This window comes from Maniola jurtina, chromosome 1 (genome assembly GCF_905333055.1).
Source record: "Maniola jurtina chromosome 1, ilManJurt1.1, whole genome shotgun sequence".
In the NCBI taxonomy this organism is placed as follows: domain Eukaryota; kingdom Metazoa; phylum Arthropoda; class Insecta; order Lepidoptera; family Nymphalidae; genus Maniola; species Maniola jurtina.
Genome location: NC_060029.1, coordinates 11,421,819 through 11,443,546, shown reverse-complemented (window position 1 = coordinate 11,443,546; position 21,728 = coordinate 11,421,819). Strand labels below are relative to the sequence as shown.

Sequence of the window (21,728 nt, the reverse complement as noted above, 5' to 3'; positions counted from 1 at the left end):
TTGTTATTGATATTTAGACAAATGCTTACCTAATCGTATTACATGGATGTATACTTTTGACATAGTTTTTAGACTAGAACATGTTATCTCAATGTTTACATAAACCAAAATTTGAAAGCGAGAAAGTGCTGAGTAGGTAGTTATGATTGGTTAAAATATTATTATAAAATAGATAGGTAGGTAGGTCAGCTAGGTGATTCGCTAACTCAGTGTCTAACAATGAATGAAGCCACTGAAGTTGGTTGGTTCTACATTGCTGCTTCACTGGGTGATTTCAAAGTATTTTTTCGTAGAAAACCTTCAATGGATTAATAAATGAGCTTTGTGGCTATCATTCAATGTTAGACACTGAGTTAGCGAATCACCCCGCAGGTCTAGAATGAACGTGCACCTTCGAATAACAAAGAGCATTGGAATTTTGAATTAATTTGGAGTTTAAGAGTTTCGAGTCCACAAACGAATACACGGAAACGCAGCTATGTTGTATGTACGCAAAAACTACTGAACGGATTTGGCTGAGTTGGCAAAGTGTTCCTACAGAATTATGGAAAACCTTAATCCACACGGACTAAGTCGCGGGCGTCAGCTAGTAAATAATAATACTTACTTAATAATCATCTATTATTATTTACTTTAATAATAACCCAGTATAATTTTGTGAATTATTACAAAATAAGCATCTGACAGGCAGGTACCTACTTCAATACCTACTTGGGATCCACTCAATGAAGTTCGCCTTGTCTACAGTAAATAATATGTTTGATGTTGCAATGTCGTTGCATATAAGTACATACTGTCAAAATGAAGGTTAGTTTTCTTAGAACCGTCAATGAGATCCTCAGATTCCGACCCAAATAGGTTAAGGCTAGAACAGATAAAAAGCGCGAGAGCAGCGACACGCGAAGGAAACGTGCCCAACAAAGCTCCTAGAAGTTGTAATACAATCTGATACCTACATCTTTATCCAGTTCATTTATGGTAGGTACAGGGTGTGCAGCGCACATGGGCTCTGGGTTTTAGAGGACACGATGCTTCCAACATTGCCTCCTCCAACAACTAGGTATGGACTTAGTAAGTATTCCATTTAGATCGCGCGCGTGCTAGAGGGTATTGCCTGCGCTTGGACGCTACATGGGCTACGAGGCATAGGCTGGAACCTATCCTGTTCCTGTTATTGCAAAAATCGTTCATGGGGTCATTAGAATTAGACCTTCTTAGTTAAGAAAGACGTAGGGCGCTCCGTAGCGTGTTGTAGGTAGCGTAGCGCGTCGAAATGAAACTTATGCTGATATGAGACAGTTCGTGCAGAAGCGTAGTCATTTGTCAAGTGTGACAAATACAGATTTGCTCGCGGTAGAGCACGCAATCTCGCCAGTCGCGTTCTCCGTGGCATGTGCGCGGATCGGAGTGGGTGTGGTTGTCGAATCCAGCAGGATTGCTGGTGTGCCGCTGTAAGTATCGGATTCCACCCGGATCTCTGTGGAGTGTGGATGGAATAACCGCGAGACGCGCCGTATCTCCCTGAACCATCTGTCCAAGCCTTAACTGCATCATTGTTGCTAAGCCACAACTTGTTGACAACTAAATTCTGAAACGTTTGTGGATACCACCGAAATATCATTATGTCACACGATATTTGCAGTTGAAGGTAGTTTAAAAGCAACTAAATAATAACTTATCTCTGAAGGTGCAGAACCCTTGGTGCACGACTTCGACTCGCACTTGGCCGATCTTTTATCACTACAGAAAAATATATTTCATTCGGCGTGTGCGACTCACGTTTAATATGCGATTAGTTTTTCTTAATTTGAAATTATTAATAATAAAAATTATTAATAAAAGATGTCGTTCATTGGAATTAAATTAATAATTGGATTTGGGTTACGTAGAAAGATCAAGATGGTTAGGTATTATATTATTGCGCAAGAACATAATTTTAGTGATATTGTGAACTCATGATGATTTTGGATTGTGTCGAAAAGATGGAGTATATATCTACTTAGACATTCGAATGAAGAGAGGTCACGTTGCATCACGACGAGTGGTAAACCAAAATAAGCGTGAATAGGGGATAAGCTAGAATGGCCATAAACGTTGCATTGCATTTGCCATTGCAGGCGTTGCGCACTCGTGCAAACTGCATATTAGGGCCGCAACAGTAAATAATAATAGCTAGTAGCTACGGACTATTTACCTACCTACTCATGGATCTTGCACGTTTCCACATTGTCATAAGCTCGAAGGAATATATTATGTTTAACTAGGAATACATAACTTGTCAAGGACGAAAACTTATAACTTGGATAAATCGGTGTACCTAGGTACCTACCTAATACAAAAAAACACGCACCATATTGAGAACCTCTTCCTTGGTCAAAGGAACCTCTTGCTTTGGTCCCTCTATCTAGCTACAGTACTAATATGATCGCATATACCTACAAATTATGTCAAAGGTCGCACCTGTAGGTGCGATAGGATTCACCCGTATTAACCACTAAATGATGCCTGCGGCTTCGCCCCCGTGGTTTTTGAAAATCCCGTGGAAACTTGATTTTCGAGGTACAAAAAGTAGTAGACAAAAATGGCACAGTAAAAATAACCATATTATGAACTTAATAACTTATGAGGTAGTTATTCATAATTACAGACAGACACTTCAATTTTATTTTATTAATAAAGTAAAAGTAGGTAGGTATGGGCAGATTCACTTGATGAGAAATGCTTAAGTGATGATTTTACCTTAATTAGATTTCATGACGAAAAATGAAGATAAGCAATTTAATTAAATACTCGTAATAAAATACGAACTTATGTATTTATTTAAATTGTCATAAATAACAAAAGTAGCTTAGTACATAAACTACCTACCTGGGTAGTCTTACGAAAGAAAGTAGAGGTGAGTCGTGGTACACAACTATCATTACAGAAGTCATTAGGTACCTAGATATATGTAATAGAAGCTAAAATATTGAATGACCATTATAGCTGGCCATCATGTCATCATCATTATTACCAACCCATGTACGAGTAGGTACAGACCTACCTACGGAGTTCCTAAATTCTTACGGCTATGACTCCATGTGCTTGCTACGTGAATTGTATTATATTTTATATTTACTCTTTTTAAGATTCCGTACCTCAAAAGGAAAAATGGAACCCTTATAGGATAACTTTGTTGTCTGTCTGTCGTGTCTGTCAAGAAAACCTATAGGGTACTTGACCTAGAATCATGAAATTTGGCAGGTAGGTAGGTCTTAAATAGCACAAGTACAGGAATAAATCTGAAAACCGCGAATTTGTGGTTACATCATTTAAAAAATAAATAAAATGTGTTTCAATTTTCAAAGTAAGATAACTATACCAAGTGGGGTATCATATGGAAGGACTTTACCTGTACATCCTAAAACAGATTTTTATTTATGTATTTTTATGTATGATAGTTTTTGATTTATCGTGCAAAATGTTGGAAAACACCCGAGTACGGAACCCTCAATGCGCGAGTCTGACTCGCACTTGGCCGGTTTTTTTTCTACATCGACAGTCTCGACAGTACCTACTTGTATCTTAAACTCCTGTACCTACTCCTCGAGCATGCTTTGAGCTATATTATGTTTTAAACTGACAGAGTGAATGTACATGACTACATGTTTCGTATTCTGAATCATTCTAATTTTTATTTGTACCTACTGCTTTATCTTGAGTATCACGTAAAAAAGCTCATAATAATATAGTAGTGCAACCTAAGCTTTATAATATAAATTCAAATCAGTTAGTTAATTATTTTTTACATAAGTATTTAATTTTATTGTCTCGGGTCAACTCTAGACATTAACATTTTGTACACTGCAATATTGTATAGTGGATCATAAATATTCAAATGTTACGATTACCTAATACTAATGCAGTCAGTGATATGATACATGAATACAGTGGAATAAATTTAAATGAAGAAGTCGTTAGTAAAAACCACTAATCAATGCGTTGACTTTCACTCACTGAAGTATCGAGATTATCTCCTGTTTTATGTTTAATCTTGCATCATGGCACTGTTTGCCGAACTCTCTGGTGCAGTTGTGAGCGTCGTGTGGTAAAAGGTTTCGGATTTGATTTCCAGTAAGGTACCTAAATTAAGGGAATTCATTATCATCATCATCATCATCAACCTATCGCCGCGCCGGCACACTACTGAACACGGGTCTCCTCATACCTGACTAGATTGACGACTGTTTGGTCTAGCAGTAATGCCATGATTAACCATTAGCCATGCGAATAGCCATGACCGATGATTAGTATTAGATTGTGTGGCGACAAGGCACACATCTGGCAGCGCGTGTTATCATATAATTATAATATAATGGTAAAATTATAATATCTTTAAACAGTATTAGAAAGTTATAATAATAGTGAGAAAAAGAAAAAGTGGACAGGGAAGCACTTAGATATAGGAGATCTCTACCAGTGACCCTTGGCAGTGCAAGAGGTAGTAAAAGGAGTAGAACATGTAAGTACAACAAAGATAGAAAATTCATGAAAAAAGAAAATGTAGATTGTTTAAAAATTATATGGAGTGTTATTATAATGTAACTTGGATATTAATTATGCCTATTACCTATGTTATAAGTGATGTTGAAAAGCAATATTTCGTTTAATTCACTTGCGGTAAGAAGCGAGTAAAATTATTTTTTAAGAAGGAAAAGCACAATTTTGTCGTTAATTCAAAAATATATTTATTTTAAAGAGAGTGCGCTTGAGCGACACATGATGCCCTTTGAATTCGTCGAATTGAATTCCACGCACATGCGCGGTCATCTTCTTCAATTATAATTTTCATATCATGAAACTTAGCTATAAATTAAATTGATGCTAAGTACTTATATGCAAAAAATCTACTTGGAAGTTCTCGATGAAACAATAGCTACCTACCTAACAATAGATTCTGAAAACAGTTTCCGTAGTGCACGTAATTAATTCAGTGATACAATTGTTAACGTGCAGGTACTACGGTGTGTCTATTATGTAAATTCGTGTTTGTATCCGGCTACGACCTCCAGAAGGTCTCTAAGGTGGTGCAGCCAGTTAGCTGTGCGTCGACGAGGCGGGGTGGTGCGGACGTATCTTCTCTCATATTGGAAGTGAAGTGAAAGTGAATGAATGTCGGAGGCTTAATTAGAGAGGACGCTTGCGCCTGCGTCAGTTCCTCTGAAACCGTCGCGTTCAACACACATCTTGCGTACTATCGGACGTACGCGCACCATTCTTGCACGCTCGCATCACCGTCACCACACAGTCCATAGAGGTACGCACGTGCACCACTGACACAACTCAACATCTACCTGTAAACAGTGATTTGATTTAAGGATCTACATTAATAATTAACTTTAAGAAGACACTCCAGTACCCGATTCCGAAAAGTGCGTGAAAATATTAAAAAATGCGTTTTTCTGATTTTTTTTCAATTTGATTGAGGTTTCTACATTTTGAACGAGGAGACTAAATATTGTAGCACTTTATTTAGAACATGATTTGAATCACGATCAAAGCACGAGTCATTGGCCGGTAACTTTATTAAAAGTTGTATTTTATAACTAACGAATTAAATGTTATGATTAGGTATATAGATATTAATTAACAGCCGTGTTAATTAATAATAGTTACATTTGACTATATACAATGAAACAAGTTTTAAAAACGGTAAGTAGAAGTTTATTTAAATTATCTACACTTACAACTTAAATATCTAAGAGATATATTTTTAAAGAAAATAGAAATTATATGGCGTGAAATAGAAGTCACATTTTTATACTAACAAATAATTATTTATAAATTGCATTGGTTTTATTAACACGGAATTTATGGAGGCAGGCAGTGGCGCGCGTCGAGCTTTCCGTACCATAAAATGCGTCCCAAATCGACGATTTCTCGCGCGGAGCGCCTTTTCACGCAAACGTTTAAACATGCAGGAAGGAGGTCAGCAAATCGAGTTTTGCTTTCACAAACACAACAAAATAAATTCGTCTCACGTATCGATTGTCCTCGAGCATTCACGGACTGCATAAAATATAAAAGAAAGCGAACTCATTAACAGACCTGTGAATGACTACTTTCTTTGTAGAAAAGCTTGTCATAATATAATAGTTGTGTGTATTGGTTGGTTATGGTTCTCAGCTTATATAGTGTGTTATCTATGGTTATGGTACTATCAAAGTTTTGCTACAATCGTGAATATATCGCTATGAAAATAGCGAATCCAGAAAGTAGAAATGTTTTTGTTGAATTCGGGAATAGACTTGAAAAGCTAGCAACTGGAATAAAATATGAAAATAGCTATATACCTACCATCCTAATAAGTATTTTTTGTCATACCATCCAACTACCACAAGGATCCAATTTTTATTTTATAAAAATACCTAATATTTAGTAAGTACATAAGATGTACCTAAAAACTAAAAAAATCTATTTGATCTGTCGTTAGAGCAAGAATGTTGAGCTCTATTTTCTTCTCGAAGGTAATATCTACTTATGCCAATTGTAAAATTGACCCCAAACCAGCACATTAAGCAGGAACCTGCTACCTAGCTAGATACCTAAATATGATCGAAGTCAAACGTATACAAAATCGTTTCTACTTATTATTATCGAAAGCAATTCAGGATAAGAACCTCCTATGCACCACCCCTATAGTAATATTATGTATCCCCCGCTAAAATTGTTTTTATCTACAGATGAGCAGGCACAGTTGCCTGGCGACGGCCGTCCTACTGGCGGTGCTTTGCCTCGCTGAAGCCCAGCGCCGTTTGGCCCTGCCTGACCCCAGGAGTTGCGCTAACAGTACGTAAATTACGATCATTATCCTCCTCAACGTTGCGGACACTTATGTTCTTAACTTCCTTTACGACATGCTCGGAAATTAGCTAATCGGCACACAGTACAACACAAACTGGTTAAGTTACATTTTGCTCATCTGCTAGTTGTGAGCATAATGGTTTACGCTTGAATAAGCTCTGACCTATGTCAAAATGATGATGCACTCTAATTTTAAACAGTTTAACATGGAAGAAGAGTTTTAGTTCCCTAAATTACTCAAAGTTATTACTTTGATAACTTAATCCTAGTCGAAAACGAACCTGAAGAATGATCTAGGAAACATTAATAAGAGATATTGTTTCTTAAATGACAAACGAGTTCACTAATCCAGGATGTTCGATTTAAAGTTTTTTTATGTAGCTGTATACTTAAAATAGCTACAAAGAAAGTTGTTGTCTCAAAGATTTAATGACATCTTCGAGATATATATCTCCGCTCTGCGTCCGTCCGTCTTAGGTAAGTGGGACAAAAACTTGTTGTGAAGCTTTTGTATCACACATTTATTAAATCTGTATTCTTCCCATCATACACATACATACATGATAGGTATTTATTGACCTATTTCATATAAATCTATTTTTATAAATAAAAAGTTTCTAATTAGAATTTTATAATTAAATGAATATAGGTAACAAAGGCAAAGGTAAACTATACCTAAAAAAAAAAAAATCTATTTGATCTCCTTACTTATTAAGTACCTGACCCACGTACCACCTTTTTTGGCAACTAAGAAATTGTGCGCGAATGTTTTAATGCGCTTCTTCCTAAGCACCTACTTATGTTGTATATCACATAAATGTATTCATATAACACAGTTGTGAGGTAACTTTGTCTTGTACGACAGCAGTTGAATAATTAGTAGGTAATTGTTTTTAACATCACCTTTCTCGCATCATCTTGTGCTTTTTGAGTTTTGACTTTTGACCCATGCTTGACCCGAGATATTGCGCCAAGTGTAAATTACACTCAGGTTACCTAGGCGTTAGGTAATCTTGCGCTGCATTCACTGAGACGGTTGTAATGATTGTAATACTTGACCATTCTTTAGAAGTTCAGAATCTAATCAAACTTAAAAGTAGGTTGTTAGTCGTATTTGTGTACTTAGAAGATTGCAAGATTACTAACTCACTTACTTGAAATCGATTAGTGACTACCCACTTTGTGTGATTTTGTAAAAAAAAAATAGCAGCTAGGTACATTATATTGTGTAAAAATACCAAAGCTCTGAATATTGTAACATACCGTGTTAAAAATTACAATATTTCAGTGTACTTAGGTTTAGTAGGTATTCATCTTGATAGAGACAACCTTACTCCTAGAAATAAGAGGCAGCTTAATTTCGAAATAACGGTCAAAAGTGTTTCAGCATAACACATTTAAATATCTTTGGTTTTAGTTAAGTGTTTTTAGTTATTAGTTAGAGTGATTGTAAACGCGTTCTGAATACTCATTAGTAACTTGTTAGCAAACACAATTTACAAAGAATGGAGTTGTGACTGCAACAGTCTCATACATAGTAAGAAGAACGTCCTTTTTGCCCAATTGCTACATATAGCATAAAGACCAGCAGTGAGTAGTGACTGGTGGATCACCTTGCAGCTTAATTGCTTTGCTTAATCCCAACTGATGATCCTCGGTAACTGAACGCGTTCATCCTTTCTATTCGAGTCACGTTCGATCGGTATTTTCATTGACCATCGCCAGTAAACGTTATTTATGTGACCATGTATGTATTTTATAACGACTATCGATTATATAATGCCGATATTATTGAAATAATATGCACTTACAAAGATAAAATATGATTTGTTTAGGTATAACATTATGATGGTAGAGTAAATCTAATCTACCTCTACCACTCTCTACGGTGTAGGAGTATAATAGGTATTAGGTACTTACCTTTTAACTTTTTGAAATATCACTAAGTAGGTAGGTAGGCTGTATACATTGTGGGCATGTTTTAGATTACTTACTTAGATTTAGAAATATTTTTCACATAACATTTTATAACTTTAGCTTTTTATAGTCAGTGATACATAAGTATATATTAGATAGAAAGGTATTAGGTAGGCACCTATATTAATCGCGAACTTTTTTCGCGAATCGCGAACTATCACGATTTTTATTAGATTAGACGACAAGGAAACCTAAAATATGAACTAAATATATACCTACTTATATGTATAGCTATAAAAATAGCCTGCCAAACATTGTACTCTTTGAGACTTATTCAAAAAAGGTGTTAGATATACCTATATCTACCTGTTTTATGGTAGCATATAGGTGTACGGTCAGATATGTCTTTAGAATTATATTTTGTGAGTTTTCCGACATGAAAACAGCATTTTTTAGTCAAGGCGGCTCCTAACATACCCGCTTCGTGTGGGAGCGCATAGAGGACAATTGACCGCCAGTCGGGCACAAAGATAACAAAGAATCTATTGTAAATGTGTACCTATTTTATATGTTTACAATATTACGTAATTCAGGTACATATCAACGTTTTTGTGTCCACACTAAACCATTTTGCATACCTAAAGATATTACGGCCTATCTATAGCTGAGCACAGCTGAGCAGTCATTGAACCATAAGAGAAAATGATTATAGTTAGGTACCCGTATTCACAAAACATTAGGTTAGCTATATACGTAATATGAAATTTCACAGTAGGTTTTTGAATTTCGAATCCTAACGAAACCTATCCTTGGTACCTAACGGTACTGGAAAGTGCGTTTTCCTAAGTGTCCCTTATTTCTTTTTCTGCGCTCCCTGTTTACTGCGCCCTTTCTGAAATTATTAGAAACTAGCGACACGCCTCGGCTTCGCACGGGTAGCTTACTACAAATTTCGTAGGGATCTCTAATTTTTTTGAAAATAAAATATAGTCTACTCAGGAATAATGTAGCTTTCTAATGGTGAAAGAATTTTTAAAATAGGTTCAGTAGTTCCAGAGATTAATTGTCATCTGCAAACAAAATTACAAACTTTATCTCTTTCTAATATTAGTAACTGTAGATGCAGATAGATTTATAAATTAACTAGTAATATAATAAATAAAGTAACTGTAGATACAGATAGATTCGGTTAAAAATTATCATCATCAGCCTGTGGATGTCCACTTTTGGGCATAGTAAAGGCCTTCCCTAATGAACGCTATCACGTCTGGTCGTCAGCCTTCCTCATCCAACCACTTCGCGCCAACCTCTTTATATAGCGTCGTCAGTCCATTGTGCTGGAAGGCACCCCACACTACGCTTGCTTTTATTAAAATTCTCCATTCTAGGACTTTATATTTATTTATTTCGCATATCCGATATACTAGACAGCTTACGTATGTTATGGTTAGCTATACAGGGCTCTATAAGGCAACGATCGACATCATAGTATGACGTGATCATGCCATCTTCTAATCTCTCAATAATCCGATTAGTCTTGCACGGTACATCTGCCTAATTTTATTTAGACAGTACGAGCGAGTATCTCGTCGCAATTCCCCGAACGTGAGTAAAAATCACCGTAAGGTCGAGATGTTTACCTTCAACTTTCTCTTCAAATTGAAATAACGAATAACAACATCCGTAACTTTTCACTTTCCTATAGGTACTAAATATTACGCCTTCCGAAAGTGTGGCTCGAGATTACATAAGCTATTTACCGAAAAATATAATAGTGTCATAAATTCATAACCAATTACAGCTGTGGTAATTAGATATTAATAATATAATAGTAAAGTCGATGTTCTTTGAAGTATCAGAGAGCTACTTACTCGTAAATTTAAATTTTTACACTCGCCCATACGTTATTACATAAAGTTGAATTTATGTTAACGACGAGTCAAGATGTAAATGTTTTCCGGTCTATGGGCAATTATAATTTGTACAGATGCGCGAAAGGGGAAATATGCCAAAGGGGGGATCACAATTTACAATGGACACTTTCTCGTTGCGGAAGAGACGCACCATTGCTTTCAACCTGCCCATAGGCTTGTCTTGTTGTAATATTTGCGGCTTTTCACAGACCGGCTAATTTTCGCGGATTTATTAGTAATCCTAGAAGTAAATAGTCAACACATAACAATCATACATAGTCATCATCATCATCGTCAATCGATAGACTAACACGGCTGGACATAGGTCTCTTGTAAGATTTTCTTTCTTGTAGAGAGACACCAAGTATAGCTCATATATACGTAGGTACATACATACGTATGTAGCTTAGTAGCATCATACCAACATAGTAGTACCTACTTGCTATTTAATTTAGTTGTTGAATGAGCGCCTACGGTCAACTACTTCTTGCTTTAGACACTCGTTTATATGTACACTAGATGATGCCCGCGACTTCGTCCGCGTGGATTTAGATTTTTCGAAATCCCGTGGGAATTCTTTGATTTTCCGGGATAAAAAGTAGCCTATGTGCTAATCCTGGATATTATCTATCTCCATTCCAAATTTCAGCCAAATCCGTCCAGTAGTTTTTGCGTGAAAGAGTAACAAACATACACACACACACATAAACACAAACTTTCGCCTTTATAATATTAGTGTAAAGTGTGATATGTATTTGTAATAGACGATATACTTAACGGAAAAATATGTGATTTTCCCTCCTTTTCATGCCTTGTAGAGCTCAATCAGTTTCGCTGCAATCATACGGGCAGCTGACACCTGCAATATGTAATTTGTTGAACCTACGTCGTGGGTACCTACTTCCTATCTATATATTATTACTATTTCACTCTTGATGGCTTGTGAAAGTGACGTCAAAACAAACTAAATATCTGAGTTTTTTTTTTTAACTTCTAAATTATTGTCTCTGGTCTGGTCTGGTGAGAGGTTTCGGCCGTGGTTCGCTACCACCCACGAATCCGCCAAACGGCATTGTGCCGATGCAAAACAATCAAGGATTATGGGTTTGGCCTATCTTGCATCGTTTAGCTGAGATCGCAATCAAGGGTTAACTTGTATCTGAATAAAAAAAAGCACTTAGGTTCATAGGTAAATTAACAAAGCTACGTATATACCGTACTCGTAGCTTACATAATTTGATGCCTTTTAACGCAAATCTTTGCCTATTTTCACACAAACAGCACCCTCCGTTCCATTTGTTGCATAACACTTACATTTCTCAGGTGTCACAGTAATTCTACAGAATACATTAGTTTTTATGAAAACGTCATTTGCTGCTAGCAAAGACGTGTGAACCGAACATTCTATTGTGTTAAAGCCGTGAGCTAAATGATGTTCAGATTACATTTTGTAATACCGCTGTATGTAATTTTACAGCTTCGCGAACCCAATTGTCGGCGCCCATGTGCTTTTTGAAATACCGAGTGGTTTTTGTAGACTACCTACGACGGTTACAGTGATGTTGCAATGTTCCCACGAGTCAATGCCAAAGACCAGACAAGTTGCGAAATAGCACTACTCATCTAATGACTTTATCCTCACTGAAATACTTAATATTTAAAATGACCTTTTGAACCGAAAATTATTAATCCAAACACTTCAAGTGAACTAGAAGGATTTTAGATTGTTGATTTTGATGTCATGAATGTTATCTTTCGATCTACAAGTACCTACCTACCTACTAACAATGGGTAAATATGTAGAGGTATGTTATGTAGTACCTAACGTAGATACATATCGGAACGGATGTAATTATGTTTATTGAGTTGGTCCTTCGGAAAAAGGTTTGATAAAACCACTTCTTACGAGTTATAAGTATAAGACCAGATTGTAGGTTTAGTGATTTACGATTGACTTACTAAAATGTGGACGGTCTACTAAAGAGTTCGGTTTTTGAGTTGAACAAGTATCTAAACAGATAGGGACTTAATACCGTATGATATAGAAATTATTGACTACTAGCTGCGCCCGCGACTTCGTTCGCGTGGAATAGTGACTTTTCGGGCAGCATGTATACGTTAAAAATGTTCGCCGTGATTCTTTAAATTGACATAACTTTTTTATTTATGAACCGATTGACATGAAATAAACACTAAATGTTATGTGAAGCTTACTACAATATATTAGTGAAAACCGTATCTAAATCGAATAAGCCGTTTCTGATATTAGCGTGCACAAACACACACACAAACAGACAAAAAAAAATTAATTACAATTTCGGGTTCGGCATCGAAATAATAACAACCCCTGCTACTTTTTTTTATATATTTCCAGTGTACAGACACCACTTTTCTACAATTTTATTATATGTATAGATAGAGACGTAACCTTTGCCTCTCCTTATTTGTTAATGGCTGATATATACAGAATTTTTCTAATCACCTGGTTAACCTACCTATGCCTTATTTATGATGGCATCGTACTCATTACGCACTCTTTTACCTATTATCTCCCAAGTTTGTAAAGATGTTGCATAATCCTTTACCTGAGCAAGCAAGTTTAAGCCGAAATTACTTTCATTAATGATAGGAATGTTTAAAATTAAATCCACTGTTCATGGAGTCCAGCATTAAGTACTAGCTGATACCCGCGACTTCGTTCGCGTGGATGTATGTTTTTAAAATTGCCGTGGGAACTCTTTGATTTTCCGGGATAAAAAGTAGCCTATGTGCTAATCCAGGGTATAATCTATCTCCATTATAAATTTCAGCCCAATCCGTCCAGTAGTTTTTGCGTGAAGGAGTAACAAACATACACACACACACACACACACACACACACACACACACACACACACACACACATACACACACATACACACACATACAAACTTTCTCCTTTGTAATATTAGTTTGATAATAAAGAAATATAGTGACTTGATTTGCTTTTCTCATTGTTTAGGAGTTCGCCATTCCACATACCGCGATGCGCGCGGAGTTCTGCACTCGTACTTCTTCAGCTGGGAGCATGCGCCCACCCGCAACCTGGAGGTGGACTGGCTCGACGCGAGGAACATTTGCAGGCGGCACTGCATGGATGCTGTCTCATTAGAAACTCCACAGGTAAATAATTGTAGACCTCTTGCACATATATTACCTACTAGCCGATGCCCGCGACTTCGCCCGCGTGGATTTAGGTTTTTCGAAATCCCGTGGGAACTCTTTAATTTTCCGGGACAAAAAGGAGCCTATGTGCTAATCCAGGATATTATCTATCTCCATTCCAAACAGCCAAATCCAAAATATCGAAAAATATTTTCTACTAAGTTTTCGGTTGCCATTATTAGGTGATCGATATGAATGTGTATTACGATTTGCGACAACCAATCTGTTATTAATAGTCATGTAAGTACAAAAAATATATAGATGACTAACTTCAAAAGATCAGTACCTATCTATTGTGATAACTGATTTAATCTGCCTACAATAATTATTTATTATGTAATAGAACCGGATCGATGATCCAAATGCAATAGCTAGACGGTACAGATACTCTCTTCACAGGTACGAGTAGGTATCTTATCTTACGTCACTAAAGGTAATAGGGTCAATCGTGATTCGCGACGATACGCTCACTTTCCCATACTATAATCGCTATAGCATGTGCTAATCTAGTGCTAATGACATCTACTGTAGTACATATAGTACCTACCTATATATAGCAATCTAGGCTTTGCAATAGTAATTTATATTTTTATGCATACTTGATCAAGTTATGATGAAAAATGCATGGAAACCTACCTGCGTAGAATGAAGCTCATAGATGTAGGCGCGTTGAAGTCTTTTGCTTAGCTAAGAGAGATTTGCCCGTTACTTGATGAATTCACATTGTACTTCACGTGAATTGGCTATCCGTTTAGGTATTTTTCTTTTTCGCAAAGAACATGTTACCTAAATATTAGATTTAAGGGATAGGTAGGTACTTGCCTACTCCGTTTCTCCCTGTATAAGTACATATTATATTAACCTATCTATTTATGAACGTTCCATTGTAGCAACTGGTATAATTTATTAGGTATAAGTATGTAAATAGTAGGTAGAGCATCTTCTTAGAACTTTTCGCAACGTTGTAAGGAAATCAATTGTTAGCGATCATCCGGGGACTTTAGTAATTGCATGAAGTAAAGTAAACCTGCCTATCTTGTGCGGCAAGTTTCTCTGTGCACTTCCTACCGTAATCGTGAGTCAATGAACGCAACATCACCGTTGCGTCTTCCTATTAGTTTGAGATGGCAAAAGGATTTCGCGATTGATTCAAATTCAAATCGTGTTTCACCCGTAGCTCTGCAGTTTGAACCAAGACATCTTATCTCATTGGTTACTGATTAATGATTATGCAGCAATAGGTAGCACTACCGTAGTTCAATTCTCGTCTAGCGGATTAATTAAGGATTTACCAATACAAACCGCTTTCCTCACTATGTTTTCAGAAGTTTTAAAAGTAGGTTCCTATCTATTCGTATTATAACTTCAAATCAAATATCTACGAGCTAGTAGTATACAATATACTTGGTGACGATTTAGGTACCTCCCTGGCGCAGTGGTCTTATAAGTGGGAAGTCCTAGGTTTTATTTCCGACAGGATCAATTAAATTTCTATTAATTGACTCCGAAGTCCGGTCTGTTTTAGTAGGTATTCTGGTGGAAACACTACCGGTAAAGTACTCTAAAGTCGGTCACCCATCCAGTTCCATGACTCGGGTCAATGTTGCTTAACAATCTCAACTAGACCACAGTCACGTTCCCCAAAACATATATCTAATACATAGATAGAACCTGAGAAAGAAGAGTGGAAAGAAGAAAGAACCTGTTGTAAACAACACAAGTGACTAGGCCCCGGCCACTACAAGTGTTGTTAGGCATCCATATTTATTGGGATGCTTAATTTAAATTGATTAGGTTTGTAGAGCGTGGAAGGCGTCCGTGAAAGGGGTGCAATGGCCGAGCGCGTCACTTCTCGACTTGGCAACGTACTCATAAGGCGCTCGCAAGTCACAAGTGGTACATGACACACATTCTTCAGTCGCCGACAGCCGTGTTGCCCACTTCGAGTGCCGGATGCTTGTAGCGGAGGTGAATTTCCCGTCACAGCCCGCGCTCCTTAATTACTGTTTCATATTATATGACAGACGCAGACGACACTTTGTGATTAGAAATGAATTTCTAGAATTCTGCTAATTTATCACCTAGGTATATCCGGAAAAAGTACGAATTTAACCTAAATCTGACTATTCCTGGAGCCCTTGATCAAAGTCTTTAACCTCTATTTAGTCACTAGCCTATTACCGATTAAATCACGAAGTTTTAATAATCAGATTATAAAATATAAGAACCATCGATGAAAAAACTTTTTTACTTTAATTTATGGTTATAATATGAGGTTTAATCCAAAGATTGAGGACTCTTAATCTAGTGAAAACTTTGAACGTTGTTAGATTAATCTTTGGATAAATATCACGTATTGTAATCGTAATAACCGGATTTATTCGATGCACTCTATCAAACTTGTAAATAAGTAGGTAGATAGAGGTACTAGGTAGTTATAGGTACATATAGCAAGTTGCATTCTCTTATTTAAACTTCTTTCTATTCTAATCTATAAAAAATATTTTAATCTAATCTAAAAACCTTCTTTTTCAGGAAAATGAGTTTGTAAAGCAAAAGATAGCCCGCGCTAATATTCGATACATTTGGACGTCGGGCCGCAAGTGCAACTTCGCTGGCTGTGACCGTCCCGACTTGCAGCCCCCCAACGTGAACGGCTGGTTCTGGTCGGGCTCCGGGGCCAAGATCGGCCCGACCACGCAACGCAACACCGGCGACTGGTCCTACACCGGCGGCTACGGGCAGGCCCAGCCTGACAACAGGGAAGCTGCTCAAGTAAGTTGAAGAGATTTGTTGAGGCTTGTCCACAGAATCCTAATAAGAAGCTTTATATTATTCCTAATTCTGTAAGCTCGTCCTTGCTCTAGCTAGAGCTTGCAGCGTACTGATTCCTGCTGCCCCGCGCAAGAGTTTCGGTAGTGTTCTCTATGAAATCAATTTTTGCTTTCAAAAAAAATAATTGGAACGAGCTTTTCATTCAATTGTCTATCGATTCGTGTTAGTTGCAAATTAAAATATTTTAGGAGGCGTTGCATGGAATGAATCATAATCTATTTTTCATTTTTATGGTTATTTTATTTCCTTATAAAATACCTGAGCAAAATCGGTTAATGTGAAGACACATATACTATAGAATATAATATATTTTTTTTATTTGATGACGGCTAGCGCAGCGTTTTGGTTAGGGACGCACTAGACCTTGCTGCAGCGGTGTGGTATTAAAAGTGGGAAATCTCGAAGTTGATCCCCATCTGGGTTAAGAAACCTGTGGGTACTGTAATTCGTGTCGTGATGACTAGCGATGTCGTGCTTAGAGAGTTCAGATATGATATCGGATAGAAAATCATTAAAATATGCGTAATGCGTTTAAATAAAAAAAAATCCGTTAAAAACAAATTTTTGGCTATCTAATATATTTATATTATAGTCGCATTAAAAATGAATAGTATCTACTTTAAATTCCTAACTTACTTTCTAATAAAATAGAAAACTACCCGTTATAGCAGCGAATGGAATCGGTTCTTGTCCGGTTTTTAGGTAACGGTGTATTGATATTAATATTTTTAATTATTATCTATCTTGTGCGGAGGATGAGGGACATCGCGAGCTGACATTTATTATGATTTATTGCGCTTTTGGACCCACCTCCATACGGATTTAGGCTTTTACCTTTCTTTATTTGCAGCAAGTGATCGCAATAAAAATAATAATATGTCCGCCTACACAAGAGAACTACAACTGCAAAATATTTAGTGTTATAGTTCCATAACAATTTTACTTTCCCCGCCCATATTAAGTATGGTAAAACTTAAGAGAAAACAAGTTCGATAACCTGCAGCTGGTTGTAATTTGAATCGACGACCTTTCGCCTTAAATAATTGGTCATCTAATACTTAAATCAGATAGTAGACATTAATGCATTTTTTATGTTTAGGGCAACGACGAGTCATGCCTAGCGATCCTGAACAACTTCTACAACGACGGCGTGAAGTGGCACGACGTCGCCTGCCACCACGTCAAGCCGTTCGTCTGCGAGGACAGCGACGAGCTGCTCAACTTCGTGCGCTCGCGCAACCCCGGCCTTCGCCTCTAGGATCCCGCACCGCACTACTTCGCCCTCTAAATTATAAAATCGTCACTAACTTACGCCGCACTCGAGCACAGTTCGTTACGGAGTGATCATTCAAATGTAGGATCTAAGTTTTGAGGTATTTTCTTTTCCTTCCCCAATTAAAAAGTTATGAGGCCTTCTAGCGTCTAGTTAACATATTGTGTGATGACGTAAATCTATCATTTGGTATGAACAAGCCGCCTTAATTTGTAAGCCTTTAGTGCCCATAGCAAGAGCTTCTTGGGTGCAACTCATGCTTAGGGTCAAGTTTTTTAACTAGATTAATTTTTGAAATATGTGGGTTAACTGGGTAAGTTTACGCGCACAATCTTAGTTTTTTCATTTGATTTTTTTATGATCACGAGTAGTTGTGCTTTAGCAGTGCGTTTAATGTGAGCGACGACCTTTAGATGGTTGATATTGTACAAAACCAAGTGGCTAACTCTATTTAAGTTATTTATTAATTAAAAACTAATACTGACACTAAAACAATTATTTCGTTTAAGTGTGCTTGCGTGACCTGTCAGATAGAGATTATGATTTTTATTCTATATTAGTCTCGGTCAGTCGTTCTATCTTGTAAAAAGCTTTGCGCAAAATAGGGTTAACTTATAAATATTAGAATAAATGAATAAATTGTTTTGGCGTTGTATTTTCTTTAAACTACCCAAATCCACCTATCCTCCCATTTCTTTAGGTACCTACTTTAATGAAAAAAAAACATAAACATAAGTTTAATATTTTTATTAATATCTTGACTATAAGTATTTAAATCTCACATACATAATTCACATGTCAAAGTTATTACTCATACAAAATACTACTTATTATTATAACAATTATTCAAACAAAATACTAAAACAAAGTTGAATAAAGTCGTCAGTTATGTGACAATGTCAAGGTACATAGGTAATTCCATATATAAAACAAAATTTAGAAAACATACCTATAATAAGTGAAGACATAAAAATAATTAATAAATAGGTATTATAGTGCGCTAATAAAATTATAAAAGTTCGTTGAACACTGGTGTTTTGCTTTAAAGGCTTGAACGGACGCAAGCATAACGGAAACTGCACGGCAGGTACAGAGAAACGAACTTATTTCATTTTTGCGTCGTCTACGTGCATGTATGATTTGTTATTAAAAGTCATAGCACATTAGAGCCATCCGGCGGCCGATTTGCAACGCTTCGCCTCGTGGGTCAGCGGATTGTCTCGCTCGCTGACACTACGGAGTTGATGTAGTTGAGGATATGCTCATAGAAGTTCATATTAAGCACACTAACCGCACGAGGCGAGGCGGTGCAGGTCGGGTGCCAGATGGCATGTTTATACGTCACTTCATTATATTTACGTTTTACGTTTTTTAGATACAGGTTTACCGAGTTTAGGGACAGTGGATCAACAATATAATTTGTGCTAGTTTTGTCAGTTTTATTAGGTTATACTAAATTATTTTAAATTATATTTTAGTTGTTTTAGTTGTAATTTTGTCTAGAATAAGTTGTAACTTTTGTAAAATTTTGGCTGCAATAAACAATTTATTTATTTATTTATTTACGTTTATACGCGCGGCAATGACGGCGCTCGTCTGCAAGGGTGCACTCAGCAACTACTACAGCATGACCATACAATTATAATACATATATTGACGTAATAGATATACCTACATTATACACAACACACAAATCTCTTGACAAAATTGACAATTATAAAATGTAACTACAGCGATTGCAAAATTCTTTAAATGTCACTTGCTATATTAAAGCAATCAAATATCGGTGAAGAAAACATTGTGAAGAAAACTGCATGCCTGAGAATTTTACATAGTATCTCAAAGGTGTGTGAATCCGCACTAGGTCAGCGTGGCAGACCATGGCATAAACCCTTCTCATTCTAAGAGAATCTCGGTAGGAAAGGCAGTAGTAGTTGCATTTGACGATTCAAAAGTATTGGAATAAAAATATTTTTATTTATTTATGTTAAGAAGAGCCGTGCTCAGTGTAGTGGGAAGGTGATGGGTTGATCATGATGATGATTTTTGAACATTTTTAGTTTCGGGATCATGACTATATGACTGATAGTTTTTGAGGGCCTTTGGGGTAGGCTTTATTATCTGAATTTGCGTCAAAGCGGGTCGCGCAGGTTATATTAAATAAACAGTCGTAATATGCCTTGTTTTCAGATTGGACTACTTGTTTTGCACGCTCAACCTTTGCTATTCTGCTGATAAATAAAATTTTAAAAAATATTTTTTATTCAATTAAACTTTTACAAGTAATTTTGAATCGTCAAATGCATCTACCACGCCTTCGAAAGGCATTCCGGTTCGGAATGCCTTTCCTACAGAGACGAACCAGCAAGAAACTCCTAATGTTCCTTGCAAAATGGCTCATACAGATTCAAGAACGGTTACGCACTCATCCGATCCAAGTCCGTGAAAATATGGATATAAAAATCTCGGATCTAACTCGGATATTGCTTACGCATTAATTCGATCTCTGATCAAAATCCTAGATATTCAATGGACATCTTTGACATCTCTACGTCATATTTTTATATAATGTCCGATTTGAATCCATCACCAAGAATCAAGATGTTTTCACGGGTGACGGAGAGAACTCGGATAGCGAAAGTCGGAGCTAGTGCTCTAGTACCATACAAATAGTTCTATGACTACTTCGGAACGTATTTTCACTGATTTGGATCGGATGCATCGCATAATCGCCCTTACTCTCAACTTAGTTTTGTGTGCAAGTAAATAGGCACCAAAGTCAATAAATTCAAAAGTCTAAGATAATATAAGGCTAGTTAACATCAAAACAATTTAAAATAATCTTACTAAATAGGAAGCTGTTCCTTTTCCGGGAACATTGTAAAAAGATATACCTACCTACTTAACTAAGATGTAAATAAAAATGTCATGACTTATGATTATAATTTATAACACCATTTATAATCATAATTCATGACATTTTTAATTTACTAATAATACTAATTAAAACTAAAATTTAATGGTAAATCTAATTACACTAATACAGTTTGAGATTTTGGTAGTAGTCAGTGAGTTGAAATGTGTTAGATGAAAATCATTTTTCGTTTTAAAAACCAGAATTCGTTTTCTATTTATATACTATAAATATATTTTGAAAATTTTAATCGGAGTAGTATTATGTAAGATGATCCCAAAACAGTGTTTTTTTGAATTTGTGTCTGTCTGTCTGTCGGTCTGTACACGCTTCACGCTGAAACTACTGAATGGATTTGTACGCAACTTGGCATACTTATAGCTAATATTTCAGGTCAACATATAGAATAGTTTTTATCTCGAAAAACAATAGGACTCTTTAGGGATACAGGATCAACTATTTTTTTATAATTTGTATATTAAATACAGGTTTCATTATCATTCAGATCATTTCACGAAGAATGTTTATATTTGACTAAGGAATAGGTACGCTCTCTGTGTAAAGCCGGAGCGGGTCAACCAGTTTTATTATTGTAGTAGTATTATTAGCTCTGTTTAAATTTTTATCTCACTGACCTTCACAAAATTTCATTAATTGGGCACTCACATAAGCTTAATCTAAAACACAATTGCCTGAAAGAACAGATATATTTATTCGGCCAAATTATCTGTGCTTTGGGTCGCGTCATAATTGTAAATAAATTAAAAGTTAACAAAGTAAACCGAGCACCGAGCTCGCCTCGCCCCTTTGGAGGGAGCTACCATTCGCC

At 36.4% G+C, this 21,728-nt stretch overlaps 1 protein-coding gene across 2 annotated transcripts; it reads left to right on the top strand.

The window, feature by feature from the left end:
- Positions 1-721: 721 nt before the first annotated feature.
- On the top strand, positions 722-18,629 carry LOC123866931. Of its 2 annotated transcripts, none has more exons than XM_045908722.1 (6): positions 722-746; positions 6,723-6,828; positions 13,675-13,835; positions 16,413-16,652; positions 17,812-18,085; positions 18,123-18,629. In XM_045908722.1, the coding sequence occupies exons 1-5, from the start codon at positions 726-728 to the stop codon at positions 17,968-17,970; spliced, it is 687 nt and encodes a 228-aa protein (XP_045764678.1). In that variant the 5' UTR covers positions 722-725; the 3' UTR covers positions 17,971-18,085; positions 18,123-18,629. The 2 variants fall into 2 exon arrangements, with proteins under 2 accessions (XP_045764678.1, XP_045764687.1); XM_045908731.1 differs by lacking the exon at positions 722-746 and adding an exon at positions 4,950-5,296.
- The last annotated feature ends 3,099 nt before the right edge of the window (positions 18,630-21,728 follow it).

Excerpts from the sequence above, each read along its gene's own strand:
- LOC123866931 (XM_045908722.1), top strand. The coding sequence starts at position 726 with ATGAAGTTCGCCTTGTCTACA. Across the intron at positions 747-6,722 it reads TGAAGTTCGCCTTGTCTACA|ATGAGCAGGCACAGTTGCCT; the intron begins GTAAATAATATG and ends TTTTATCTACAG. Across the intron at positions 16,653-17,811 it reads ACAACAGGGAAGCTGCTCAA|GGCAACGACGAGTCATGCCT; the intron begins GTAAGTTGAAGA and ends TTTTATGTTTAG.